Genomic DNA, 14,891 nt, shown 5'->3' with positions numbered 1-14,891 from the left:
GTGATGTCTGCCATCTTCACATGTGGCTCAATTTTCCCCACCTGGTTTATACCCTGTATGTATTTCTGAAGACACCAAATCTTTGGACCTTTGTCACAAATTTCAAATATTAGGACTAACTCGGGAAATAAGAGTTTATGCAACTGATATTTCCCCAAACTTTGTTAAATTACTTATTCAGTAAGTTTTGCTGTATTTGCCTTGTGAAAGGTAAGTCAATTCTGATGTCATCCTTTGGTAAAAGGAAAGGTTGAGTCTCAGTTTTCCACTGCCGTTGATCATAGTACAAAGCATTCTCAAGTATATACTTCACACAAAGTTTCCTTGCATCTTTTTCTACCAACCATTATAATTATTTCTATTTTTGCACTTTGATTTGCATAATAGCAACTCTACAAATGCAATTCTTTGATGTATTTAGAAGTACTTTCTTCAGAAATGTTCTCTGATAATACATATCTGTATTCTGAATTTTTCATGTAAACAGGAAGAGAAGGTAATAGCCTATGATGTTTCCAAAATTTTACCATCCTCATTGTAACAGTCAGAGAAGGCAATGGCAACCCACTCCAGTACTCTTGCCTGGAAAATCCTAGGGATGGGGGAACCTGATTGGCTCCCGTCTATGGGGTCGCACAAAGTCGGACATGACTGCAGTGACTTAGCAGCAGCAGCATTATAACAGTGTTTCTCGATCACTTTTTTATGTTTTCAGATTGGATGGAATTGGGGACTATATCTCTTGAATGTGCGCAGCAGGCTTCATATGACTGCTGCTACAGACACAGTTCTGGTCATATGGATGCTTTGCCTCCATGCATCTTTATCACTTTCTGAGTAGCCTCTTTTGTGGATACAAAGTGTTTGTAGTTTACTCTGAAAAAGGTAGAAGGTCCAAGGAAAGAGCAATGATTGTCATTTTTATTCCAGAGGACATATCACCTACTCCCTCTCACAGTGTCATTTCCTATCATAACTTCTTTTGCACTAAGAACTGAGTGATGTACACATTGCTTATGACTTGTTTCACGGAATTCAAAAACTTACAGAAACTTTTAATTCTCAGAAATATTGGTCATTTTGAAACAAACTATGGATGTTTTCAAATTGTTGATCATCTCTATTCCTGATGTTGTACTTTCATTCTGGTAAATTGATTTTTTTTTCTTCCTTTTATTTTTCAAACAAGAAAGAACAGGTAAAAGGCAAGTCAATAATATAGTTTAGATGTATAGAGAGATACACATATATTTTGTTTTACTGAATATATCCAAGTATTTTGATCATCCTCCAGCAATTACAGCCCCCATGGCCAAAGCCCCATGGCCAAGAACATGATCTCTATAAACCGTAGGTCAGGAAAAGAAAGAAAATCTCTCAAAAAATTGTGCCATTTCCAGGTCACATGGGGAACATAATAATGACTTGGGAACATCTCATTAAACCAGCAAGTGAGCAAGCCATAAGAGCCGTCTAAGGTCATTTTAAGAGGATACAGGTTTCCCTTGAATAAAATCTAACTTCACAGTCATGTTAGAGACTGAATATCAAAGGAATTAATACTGGAAAAAATTTTAATACATTAAATGTGTTAAACATGCACATGTTGTTAACAATGCACATTTACATGGCTAAGGTAGAAGACTGTTAGGGAAATAATTCGTTATTCCAGAAGCATAGAGAAAAGGTAACTTTTCAATCAATAACAAAGGGTATTTCATTCTGTTCCTAGTCACTGTTTAATCTGCTACTTAGATCTCTGTATTTGTCAATGATCAGCTTCCTCCACCCCGACATCCATTCACTGTTCCATAATTTATTCTCATTGTCATTATCTAACTGAAGTGTGAAATCTTCATTTTCTCTTCAGTTTCCCCCATGTCACTCATATGATTTCTCTTGCCTTTGCAATCCAGGGAGAGATATCCTTTCTGTCTAGTGAATATTATTAACCATGTACTTGTGGAGTTTTGGTATTTTTAACATTTCTGATATGTTCACTTTCTCTGAGTCAGGTTCAGTTCTGTTTATTTGAACCCCCTTCCCTGCCATGCGGGCCTCCCTGATGGCTCGCACTATAAAGAATCTGCCTGTGATGCAGCAGACCTGGGTTAGATCCTTAGGTCGGGAAGATCCCCCAGAGAAGAGAACAGCAATCCACTCCAGTATTCTTGCCTGGAGAATCCCATGATAGGGGAGCCTGGTGGGCTACACCTCCTGGGGTCACTAAGAGTTGGACCCGACTGAGTTACTAACACTTTCACTTCCCCTGCCATGTAATACTTTGCCATCCTTCCTTTCATGTAACTGAGCTAAGATAGGCTTCATTCTGGCATGTGTTTAATGGAAACTGTGCATTTCAAATATAATATGTTTAATTTTCTTTACATTTATTTTCATGGAATTTATTTTCAATAATATTTACATAGCTCTTTTTATTTTGTAGAAGAATTTCAGAATGAAGCTGGCAAATTATTTCTGATGTTCTTTTATAGCCACACAACTTTTCAAAATCAACATTTTTATGGATTAGCCACTTATTGGCTCACAGTTCTTTTGAATGTCTCCCATTCTAACTTGAAGTTTTGCTTGTGAATTTGTTTCATATTTCTTTCTTCATTGTCTTTTCAAAGCCTGGTCCAGTGTGGACTTCAAGTTCACGCTTCCAATGCCCTTGACCATTTGCTAAAGTCTGCTCTCACTTGTACAGATAATTTACATACCTTTTCCCAGGTTTATTTTCTTTCTTGCCATAGTAATTTTTTCTGTCTTTTCCTTGGGTAACTTTGTCAAAGGTATCAAAAAGTTCTAAAAAACTTGGTCAAATAGGATCATAAGAAACTGTAAATCAATATTTATTTATCTAACCAAAGTGACAATAAAATATTTTAAGGCAGAACATTTAGAAGGCAAAGAAATTCACAATCTGCTATCAGGCGTAGCTCAGCATTCCAAAAATCTTTGTTCTCTTAACAGAAAGAGAAAACTCCTCTCCTGACCCAGTTTGACCTCAAGAACATAATTTATTTACTTAATAAATCCAATTCTACTCCAGCCTTAACATGTACAAAATTATTTTTTCGGGAATCATTTTTCACAGCTTTCTGTATCTACATTTGTTAAGCCCCCGCCCCACCCCCCCCTTTCCCCATTTAGCCTCTTTTCCCTGGCGATTCAGATGGTACAGAATCTGCCTGCAATGCAGAAGACCTGGGTTCAATCCCTGGCTTGGGAAGATCCCCTGAAGAAGGGAATATCTACCCTCTCCAGAATTCTTTCCTGGAGAATTCCATGGACAGAGAGGCCTGTGGGCTACAGTCCATGGGGTCACAAAGAGTCAGAAACAACTGAGCGACTAACACTCTGACGTCCTCATTTAGGAATAACCAGCTTTAGGACAAAATCATGTTTTTCCCCTTAACAAAATACATCCCCAGTTTTCAAACTTTCTTTTCCTGAACCTCCTACTTTCCTCACATAGTGAAATGTTTCACTTGTCATCCCAGTAACTTTAATTACACAAATTATAATGTTAACCCTTAAAAACCTTAACCTCTAGTGAAAGTCAACAAGCACGTAATTGTGAACTGTTTGCCATACCAGAATTTCTTGACTGGCAAACTTAAAAATATTCCATATCTTCTAGAAACATACCTCTTCTCCCAGCACAATTTTTTTCCTTAGTGTGGTACAAAACACATGTCTAATAAATCCAATCATCATTAGTTTTCTTCTCATAAGAAGACAAAGCAGATAAATGTAAAAACGTTTAGTAGTCAGTGTTCCATTATTGTATCTTAAATGAATGATCTAAGTATTCAGTGATTTCCCATTGTTTAACTTATCATGACTAACATTTTATCTGGCAAAACTATTTTACACATACCAAAACAATTACTCTTAGATTTCAATGAAAATTCTAATCTCATTTACTTTTATTTTATACTTTATAAAAATATCATCACACCAAGTTATTTTTCTTGCTGACAAACTTTGCAATAGAAATAACATGAACTTAATGACTTACAGTAAACCTAGGTACAAAAGGGTATCATACTCAATATTGATGACTCCAAAACCCTGTCCATATCATTAAAAGCCTAAAGTAACTTTAATACCTGATATTAAATTAATACTGATCACATGAATCTAAAATTACCTGAGCCAGTTTCCTTTATATTTAATTTGTAACCATCTACTTTTAAGTCAATTAAAGAGTTCTTTAATAATTTAATGTTGATATTACTCCTTGGAAGAAAAGTTATGACCAACCTAGATAGCATATTTAAGAGCAGAGACATTACTTTGCCGACTAAGGTCCGTCTAGTCAAGGCTATGGTTTTTCCAGTAGTCATGTATGGATGTGAGAGTTGGACTGTGAAGAAGGCTGAGCCCCAAAGAATTGATGCTTTTGAATTGTGTTGTTGGAGAAGACCCTTGAGAGTCCCTTGAACTGCAAGGAGATCCAACCAGCCCATTCTGAAGGAGATCAGCCCTGGGATTTCTCTGGAAGGAATGATGCTAAAGCTGAAACTCCAGTACTTTGGCCACCTCATGCGAAGAGTTGACTCATTGGAAAAGACTCTGATGCTGGGAGGGATTGGGGGCAGGAGGAGAAGGGGATGACAGAGGATGAGATGGCTGGATGGCATCACTGACTTGATGGACATGAGTCTGAGTGAACTCTGGGAGTTGGTGATGGACAGGGAGGCCTGGCGTGCTGCGATTCATGGGGTCACAAAGAGTTGGACACAACTGAGCGACTGAACTGAACTGAATACTATCTGAAGGTAGAGACACAGCATATGTATAGTACACACATACATATAAACTGACAGAACTATAGATCTCATAGCTTCACTTTCAAATTTAGTCATAAATCAAATATTAAATATAAATATTGTTGGTTCAGCTAAGTAGCTCAGTCGTGTCCGACTCTTTGCAACCCCATGGACTGCAGCATACCAGGCCTCCCTGTCCATCACCAACTCCTGGAGTTTACTCAAGGTCATGTCTATCGAGTCAGTGATGTCATCCAACCTTCTCATCCTCTGTTGTCCCCTTCTCCTCCTGCTTTCAATCTTTCCCAGCATCAGGATCTTTTCAAAAGAGTCAGTTCTTTCCATCAGGTGGCCAAAGTATTGGAGTTTCAGCTTCAGCATCAGTCTTTCCAAGGAATATTCAGGACTGATTTCCTTTAGGATGGACTGGTTGGATCTCCTTGCTGTCCAAGGAACTCTCAAGAATCTCAACACCACAGTTCAAAAGCATCAGTTCTTTGGCACTCAGCTTTCTTTGGCACTCAACTCTCACATCCATACATGACTACTGGAAAAACCAGAGCTTTGACTAGACAGATCCTTGTTGGCAAAATTGTCTCTGCTTTTTATTATGCTGTCTAGGTTGGTCATAGCTTTTCTTCCAAGGAGCAAGCATCTTTTAATTTCATGGCTGCAGTCACCATCTGCAGTGATTTTGGAGCCCAAGAAAATAAAGTCTCTCACTGTTTCGATTGTTTCTCCATCTATTTGCCATGAAGTGATGGGACCGGATGCCATGATCTTCGTTTTCTAAATGTTGAGCTTTAAGCCAACTTTTTCGCATTCTTCTTTCATTTTCATCAAGAGGCTTTTTAGTTCCCCTTCACTTTCTGCCATAAGGGTTGTGTCATCTGCATATCTGAGGTTATTGATATTTCTCTTGGCAATCTGGATTCCATCTTGTGCTTCATCCAGCCCAGCATTTCGCATGATGTACTCTGCATATAAGTTACATAAGCAGGGTGACAATATACAGCTTTGACATACTCCTTTCCACATTTGGAACCAGTCTGTTGTTCCATGTCCAGTTCTAACTGTAGCTTCCTGACCTGCATACAGATTTATCAGGAGGCAGGTCAGGTGGTCTGGTATTCCCATTTCCTTAAGAATTTTCCACAGTTTATTGGAGAAGGAAATGGCAGCCCACTCCAGTATTCTTGCCTGGAGAATCCCAGGGACACAGGAGCCTGGTGGGGTGCCATCTATGGGATCACACAGAGTTGGACATGACTGATGTGACTTAGCAGCAGCAGCAGCATTGTGACCCACACAGTCAAAGGCTATGGCATAGTCAATAAAGCAGAAACAGATGTTTTTCTGCAACTCTCTTGCTTTTTCAATGATCCAATGGATGTTGGCAATTTGATCTCTGGTTCCTCTGCCTTTTCTAAATCCAGCTTGAACATCTGAAAGTTCTTGGTTCATGTGCTATTGAAGCCTGGCTTGGAGAATTTTGAGCATTACTTTGCTAGTGTGTAAAATGAGTGCTATCGTATGGTAGTTTGAGCATTCTTTGGCATTGCCCTTCTTAGAGATTAGAATGAAAACTGACCTTTTTCAGTCCTGTGGCCACTGCTGAGTTTTCCAAATTTGCCGGCATATTGAGTGTAGAACTTTCACAACATCATCTTTTAGGATTTTAAATAGCTCAACTGGAATTCCATCACCTTCACTAGCTTTGTTTGCAGTGTTGCTTCCTAAGGCCCACTTGACTTCACATTCTAGGCTGTCTGGCTCCATGAGTGATCACACCATTGTGATTATCTGGGTCATGAAGATCTTTTTTGTATAGTTTTTCTGTGTATTCTTGCCACCTCTTCTTAATATCTTCTGCTCAGGAAGGCTTTCTTATCTTTCCTTGCTATTCTTTGGAACTCTGAATTCAAATGGTTGGTTATATCTTTCCTTTTCACCTTTGCCTTTTCCTTCTCCCTCTTTTCACAGCTACTTGTAAGCCCTCCTCAGACAACCATTTTGCCTTTCTGCACTTCTTTTTCTTGGGGATGGTTTTAATCACTGCCTCCTGTACAATGTCGCAAACCTCTGTCCATAGTTCTTCAGGCACTCTGTCTATCAGATCTAATCCCTGGAATCTATTTCTCACTTCCAGTGTATAATCATAAGGGATCTGATTCAGGTCATATCTGAAGGGTCTAGTGGTTTTCCCTACTTTTTTCAATTTAAGTCAGAACTTGGCAATAAGGAGTAAACTTTTTAGTTTATAAATAAGAATTGAAATACATTTATTTTCTCAGGTGATTAAGGCTATACTTCTTGTGGAAAAGACATTTAAGATTTGTATTTGTTCTTGATAAATCCCTGAGGAGGTTGTGAATTAGTTTTTTGGGTGAGGAAGCCTTTCCACCAATTTGAATTTAAAAAGACCTCCCCAGTCCCCTGCCTCCCAGACCCTTCCTCTAACTTTGGTTTCAGGTTCTACTTTTTTGAGCTAATTAGGTTCAGACTCAGGTCATTGTAGGTTGTATTTATCCTTCTGATTCTTACAGGTTTGCTTTAAATTCCCCAAATAACTGGTCTACCACCTGTTCTTGTCGTTTAGTTGCTAAGTCAGTCCAACTGTTTTGTGACCCCATCAACTGTAGCCCACCATGCTCTTCCATCCACGGGACTTACCAGGCAAGAATACTGGAGTTAGTTGGTAGCCATTTCCTCCTCCAGAGGATCTTCCCGACCCAGGTGTTGAATACCCATCTCCTGCATTAGCAGGCAGGTTCTTTACCACTGAACCATTAGGGAAGCCCAGTCTGCCACCTAAATGGTGTTAAAACATTGACTTGTCTTACTATATTTTATTTAACTTGATATTTTATATCACTGATTAGATTTCCAACTAAACTGAAAATTAAGCCTTCTATCTTCTAGAACGGTAGGGTTCAAATGTATCATCCCTCAAAATTTGCACAAAGCATTTAACAAAGATCTTCTTCTGAGTGCACAAATCAAACCTACAGCAAAAAATCCCTATTACTGTTTTTATTAGCCTTAAATATTAGCTCTCAGTTTTTATTTTACATTGTATAAATTCAGGTGACCCTATTGGTTCCCTTTAGTATATGTAATTAATATTGCCTGAGGGATAGATTTATATGCCTTGTCTTATAATACCAGGCTGGGGAAGCACTCCCCAGTGAGACACAATGTCTATCCCACAATATAATCAGGCAAAAGAGATGTAACATTCTTAAAATACAGAAGCTCATTTAAATACAGCAATTTTTATAAACTTTGATCTCAATTATATCAATTTATATCTTTAACTTTAATTTTCATTAGGACCCCATTAACAAGCCTTGGTCTTCAAAGAGTACCAGAAGCTTTTCTTTTTATCCACTGACCATATTATCAGCTTTTGTATAAATTCTTCAGCATCCTCAGTGAGAGACTGAACCAAGGGATGAAGGTTCTTTTGTCAATCTTTTAACTTGATTAATTGGCCTAATTTTTGCCCCAAGTGACCAACTGCCTATCAGATAGCTCTGTAATTATTCTTACAGGGTAAATAAAGTAAAGTTATTTGGGGCCCTTTAATGCTTAGGAGGCTTCCGTGGTGGCTTAGTGATAAAGAATCTGCCTGCAATGCAGGAGCTGAAGGAGATGCCGGTTCAATCCCAGGGTCAGGAAGATCCCCTGGAAGAAAGCATGGTCACCCACTCAAGTTCTTGCCTGGAGAATCCCATGGGCAGAGGAGCCTGGCAGGCTACAGTCCATAGGGTAACAAAGAATCTGACAGGACTGAAGCGACTTAGCATGCATGCACACAATATTGAGGACCATAAAAGGATTCCTTTGGCCTATCAAACCTTAAGTAGTATTGCATCAGATTTTTGCTTTAATCACATTAATGTTCATTTTTTAAAAATCCTGTTTCTTAATAACCATGGAAAGATTTCTCTTTTGGGGATGAGGCCCTTTAAAATTTGTACCTGTTGGGAAGAAATTTTTAGATTTTCCTTCAGCTTTTTATTCCTCTATTAATCAACCTAGTTAAAAGTTGATCTAATGTTTTCTTAGCCTTTGTAAGACTGATTGATGGGCAGCTGAGACCAAATATAAGGCTTCTCAAATTTTTTGTGTGTTAAACTAAGGGAGTTTTTAGTTTACCCATTTTATATGTTTTTTTAATCCACTTTCTAATTTGTTCTTTTTTATAGATGCCAATAAAATAGCTGTTCATAGTAAGAACTTTCTAAAAATTCACCAGTTTAAAAGTTTCTTCAATTTAAAGACTCCACTGTCTGGCCATTGATGAGTAGAATCTTAATAGCAACTCAAACCAATAAGACACAAAAGATGTCTCCACAAGAGATCAAAAAGGATGCAATCTTCACAAGATCTTAAATGTTTCCTTGCAAAGCTTGTCTAAGTAAAGGGCCATCATTGTACAGGCAGATGCACTGAAGGTTAAGATGACAAAGGCCTTATGGGTTAGGGCCCCTTCTGACAAATTTTCTGAGAGTTGTCATGTAGTTAGTTGCTCAGTGGTGTCCAACTCTTTGTGACCCCGTGCACTGTAGCCCACCAGGCTCCTCTGTCCATAGACTATCAGGAAAAAATACTAGAGTGGGTAGCCATTCCCTTCTCCAGGGGATCTTCCTAACTCAGGGATCGAACTTGGTCTCCTGCATTGCAGGCAGATTCCTCACTAAGAATTGGCATAGCCGGACAAAAAGATTGCTCAGAATCCTAGTCTATCTGACTGTCTGCCAAATTCTTGCCATATGTGTACCTTCTGGAAGGCAGAGACCAAGCTCTCAAAACAGAAAAAATATCTGAGAAGAGCAGGTAGATTTACATCTCAAAGACACAGGGACAAAAATGCAAGTTCCTCCATGGCAGATTTTTTTTTCCTTTTAAAGTCAGAATTCTGAAAAAATGTTCCATCAAGCCCGCTTTTTTAGCTGTGCATGCAAAAACATAATTTGGATATGTCAAAAGAGCTTCAATTTGGCCATTTTTATAATGAAATGTCCTTTAATTTGCAACAAAGCAAGTACTTGTCAGTACAAATTCTATACTTAAACGATAAAATCTTCCCAGTGTATCTCAACTGAGGATAACTCTCTCAGTGTCTTTCAACTAAGCAAAAGTTTCCCATTTGTCTTTCACCCAGGCATCTCTTCCTGAAACTAAATTTCAAAGAAAAACTACTACTCCAGCCGGAGATTTAATACCACCGATTAAAACTCAGGCTCATCAGTTAATAATAGGAGACCCAAGATCCACCCAGAATTGTCTGGAACTCTAAGGAGGTAGATGGGCACAAGGGTACTTCATCTGGTACCAAAGCTAGAGATCCTCGTGGAGTTCAGATGAAGGAGAAAAGTCTGTTTTTGGTCTTTTTGTTGTTGGTCACCAAACAAAAATTGCTGACTGAAAAACAAATGCACAAGCTAAAAGTTTCAAGTTATATTTTACTGGGGACCTTACTCAGGACTAAAACCTGGGATACAGCCTCTCAGAGAGTTCTGAGGAACTCTTACAGAGAGATAAGGAAGAATTCAAGATATCTAGGAATTTTAACTGGGAAAAAAAAAAAAACACAACAAACTGTAGTGGAACACATCAAGATTACTTCTAACAATAATTAAAAAAAACAAAAACAAAACAGGCATCTTAAGTTAATGATGTTAACGCCTTTCTACACTTAGCACTCAGCTCACTGAAATTATTCCTTTGGTATGCATCATTGATACTGAGGCTATATATCTTGTTTTTCTCCATCCTGAATCCCCTCAGGGTACACCATCAGGTTCTAATAGCTTCATGGTTGGCAACATTCACTGTTTACCAAAGTGTCAGGCAACATTTTTCATCTGCAAGAACAAATTTTCACCATTTTTCCAATATAAAAATATTTGCTTCCTTGGTATTTTTCAGGACTTTTGTTTCTTTTTCTTTTTCTTTTTAAATTATATTCATCTTCTCTATCTACTGTACAATGGAAATTTATTTTCACTTTCATTTTCTGTATTGGTTTTCCTTGAAATTTATACGAGTTTTTCTATTATACTTTTCAGAACAACTCAAGAAAGAAATTGGTAAGTTTTATGACTTTTTAAAAAAGATATGTTTCCAGATAAATGTTTTCCTCATTTCTTCACATTCACCTCTTACATACTGCTGTCTTTCTTTTGCATTCTTGTGAATTTCAAATTATCTTTTCCATTTTCTTTGACTTTCTGAACTCCTCCAATATTAAGTCTCTTACTTCTCTCCTCTACTTTTTATTCTTTCTCTTTTATTTTATCTTCCTGTTAACTATCATAGCTTCATTTGGTGAAAAAAATTGGTGCAATGAAAGGGATTAGTCTCAGAAGAATGTGCTTATTTCCATTCAATAGAAAGTCTCCTTTAACTTTGATTTTTCCTCATGTGCTCTGAGATGGAGTCCCCATTTTTAATATATATATTATCTTCTTTCAATTTAAGAATAGTATGCAGACTCCAAAGCAATCTGAATAAGTTCTTCTTTTGTTGACCTGCTAAACACTTTGCATATACTAATGTCAAATGTAACCTTGATACATTTTGCTTGACCATAATCTCCAGTGATCTAAGGTATAAAAATATTTTCACATGAATTTGCATCTTTTCTTTCCAACCAAAATTATTAGTGTACACTCATTTTTATTTTAACCATTTAATAGTTAATTCAACAAATTTCTCTTCCTTCAGGGTCGTGAACATATATTTTTCAGTCAGTCAAATAAACTTCATTGATATTATATCTCTAAATTCTATGGCTATTTTCTAATATAATTCTACATTATTTTTAGTATCCTACTTCAAGAATTATTATTTTCTGGGGCTCCAAAAGGACAGTGACTGTAGCCATTAAATTCAAAGACACTTGCTCCTTGGAAGAAAAGCTATGACAAACCTAAATAGCATATTAAAATATGCTGTTTAGAAACATTACTTTGCCTGCAAAGGTCCGTATAGTCAAAGCTATGGTTTTCCCAGTAATCATGTATGGATGTGACAGCTGGACAGTAAAAAAAAGCTGAGCACCAAAGAATTGATGCCTTGGAACTGTGTTGCTGGAGAAGACTCTTTCAGAGTCCCCTGGACAGCAAGAGGATCAAAACAGTCCACCCTAAAGGAAATCAGTCCTGAATATTCAGCAGAAGGACTAATGCTGAAGTTGAAGCTCCAATACTTTGGCCACCTGACATGAAGACCCAACTCATGGGAAAAGACCCTGATGTTAGGAAAGATTGAAGGCAGAAGGAGAAGGGGACAACAGAGGGTGAGATGGTTGGATGGCATCACTGACTCAATGGACGTGAGTTTAAGCAAACTCTGGGAGATGGTGAAGGACAGGGATGCACCTGTCCATGGGGTCTCAAAGAGTCAGACACGACTGAGCGACTGAACAGCAACAAGGTGTCCTTTCATATCAGATTATATTCTTCAAATTTTAGCAAAATTTCCAGATGGAATGAACTTCAGACATTTCTTTCATTGCTTTTGAAATGGACATTACTTAGCAAATTTCAGACACAAATATTGACAGATGCATAGCATTACTCACATCTTCTTTATGATGTTAACAAAATCTGTTTATATATACATACGTGATTGTATATTTTCTTCCAGAGAGGAAGAAGGATCAATTCAAGTCCTGTGAGTAATGATTATCTCTCAGAAACCTTCACTTCTGCTTTTCTTAGAGTCTGACCCTATGCCAGTGGGATAGAATGCAGAAATACAACAAAAATGTTTAATAATGTAATGCTAAACATTACTTAAAATGTTAATACATTACTTAAAGTGCAAGTAATGCAACATTGGAAGCATTATCTTTATAAATATCAATGCTTTCAATAAATTCTCTCTGAAGTGCAAGCCACTAATAACTCAGCCTGTAATTCTTCCTCTCCCCTTTCATTCATTTGTTCCTTCCTTCCTTCTATGCCCCTTCCTTCATGCTCTTATTCCTGCCACCATTGTTTTTTCTATATTTCTATCTAACCTCCACCTGATCATTTTTATCACCATATTTGAAAATTGGAATATGAGGATATAAGATAGAAAGAGGAAGTTCAAAGGATTCAGTAGAAGAAATAGAACAAAGACAAATATTTCTTATATTTGTTTGTAATAAAATAAAAAAGAGTAAAAGAAACATGCAAGGATAAAAGTAAAGTTTTTTCTATTTTGTTCTTTTGCAGCATGGAGGGATATACCATTATATGCTGGTGAGCAACACGGGTTCTGATGAAGAAAATCCTATTATCAAAGATATTTTAAATGAACATCTACTGTGTGCAAAATGATTTGCTGAAAATCAAAAACTCCAGGGACTTATTTCATGAATCCAGTAGATTACTCATTATTCTAACAGATAATAATACGTTTGGAACATTACATTTTAGTAGTTTTATTATATTTAATTGCATATAACATTATGTTTTGAGAGTAGGTAAAATGGTTATCATCTGCTAAAATCTGAGGAATCGAGAGTGAATAATAAATTATATGTCAGACCCATCATATCCTATATTTCCTTTCAAACATCCTAAATAAATTACAAATATTTATCCTATATGAATTTTGGATGAGGAGAGCATAGGGTTGGCACAGGTCTTCAAGTCATATATAATTTAAAATCTTGTAAAAAGAGGTTCAAGTATATTAAAAGAGTTTTTTTTTTTGTTTTTGTTTTTCCTTTTTTGGTTGTTTTTGACTTAAGGCGTTTATTACCTTAATATTCAGGACAGACAGGCAGCTCTGTCAGATTGTGGATTTCTATGTTCATTTGTTCCTTGCAGATTGGAGAAAAGAAGAGTTCCAGACTGGTGAGTCTATCACTGTCCAAGACAGACCCTGTTCCTTGTGGGTAGTCCCAGGGAAGATCCAGGGAGGGGAAGTGGATCTCCCCAGAGCCAGAGGCGCTCTCACAGAACTCTGGCCCCAGCCTACTGAGACTCTTCCCAGAAACCTGATGATCTCTTGTCTTTGCAGTAAACTTGACTCTGGATGCAGCCACTGCCCATCCTGCCCTCTTCCTGTCTGAAGAGGGGAGAAGAGTAACCTGGCAAGAACCATGTCAAGATCTTCCCAGCTGCCCAGAGAGATTTGTCTCCCTTCCCTGTGTGCTTGGTCAGCTGCATGTCAGCTCAGGGAGATATTTCTGGGAGGTGGAGGTTCAGAATGCACATTCCTGGGACCTGGGAGTTTGTAGGAATAATGTAGCAAGGGAGGGGAGAGTCACAGTGTCACCGCAGAATGGTTTCTGGGCCATTAGGTTCTACAGTGGGGAGTACTGGGGCCTCACATCCCCAGAAACTTCTCTTACTCTGAAAGAAAAACCCCTTCGTGTGGGGGTATTCCTGGATTACGAGGCTGGAGATGTATCTTTCTATAACATGAGAGATGGATCCCACATCTACACATTTCCCAAACAAACATTTTGTGGTGGCCTAAGACCACTGTTTAGACTTTGGTCCTCTGACTCAGGCCATCTCACCATTGTCCAGGTGGAGTAGAATACAATGATGCTGTAATTCATATGCCTAACCTTCCACAATGATTACAGTTCTTCCCACTAGATACAAATTTATTTTTTCTTCCTCCTTTACTGGTTTATTCTAAGATGAAGCTCTGATACACACACTGATGGTTGCCTCTCATATTAATTCTCCCTTCTTCCTAAGTTATAGGTCCCTCTATTATTACTATGCCTATGACAGTCTAGTAGAAAGATGAGATTTCCTAGCATCCCCTGCTGAATGTGATTAAATTAAAACCAGTGCATTTTAAAATGAATTATTCTGTATGGCTCTTTGGAAAAAAACCCTGATCCTGGGAAAGATTGAGGGCAGAAGGAGAAGAGGATGACAGAGGTTGGATGACATCACCTAGTCAATGGACATGAACTTGGGTAAACTCTGAGAGATGGGGAGGGACAAGGAAGCATGGAGTGCTGCAGTCTGTGGGGTTGCAAAAAGTTGGACATGACTTGTCAACTAAATAACTACATTCAGTATCATCTCTGGAATGTGTTCTTAAAGGAAAATTATGTGATTTTCTTCTTTTCTCTAACTA

General features: G+C 37.8%; 1 protein-coding gene across 1 annotated transcript in view; it reads left to right on the top strand.

Annotated features, from left to right (window-relative positions):
* LOC120869764 (butyrophilin subfamily 1 member A1-like) overlaps positions 1-14,626 on the top strand; it is a 59,336-nt gene extending 44,710 nt beyond the window's left edge. The window contains exons 5-9 of the mRNA XM_040249040.1: positions 10,859-10,879; positions 12,441-12,467; positions 13,016-13,042; positions 13,616-13,642; positions 13,809-14,626. Of these exons, the coding sequence (XP_040104974.1) occupies positions 10,859-10,879; positions 12,441-12,467; positions 13,016-13,042; positions 13,616-13,642; positions 13,809-14,332 (626 nt within the window). The 3' untranslated portion in view covers positions 14,333-14,626. The remainder of the gene's footprint in view (positions 1-10,858; positions 10,880-12,440; positions 12,468-13,015; positions 13,043-13,615; positions 13,643-13,808) is intronic.
* The last annotated feature ends 265 nt before the right edge of the window (positions 14,627-14,891 follow it).

The sequence above is a fragment of the Oryx dammah genome, unplaced genomic scaffold (assembly GCF_014754425.2).
Source record: "Oryx dammah isolate SB20612 unplaced genomic scaffold, SCBI_Odam_1.1 HiC_scaffold_11, whole genome shotgun sequence".
In the NCBI taxonomy this organism is placed as follows: Eukaryota; Metazoa; Chordata; class Mammalia; order Artiodactyla; family Bovidae; genus Oryx; species Oryx dammah.
The sequence above is the reverse complement of the archived record's forward strand: the minus strand, read 5'-3'. Positions and strand labels throughout refer to the sequence as shown.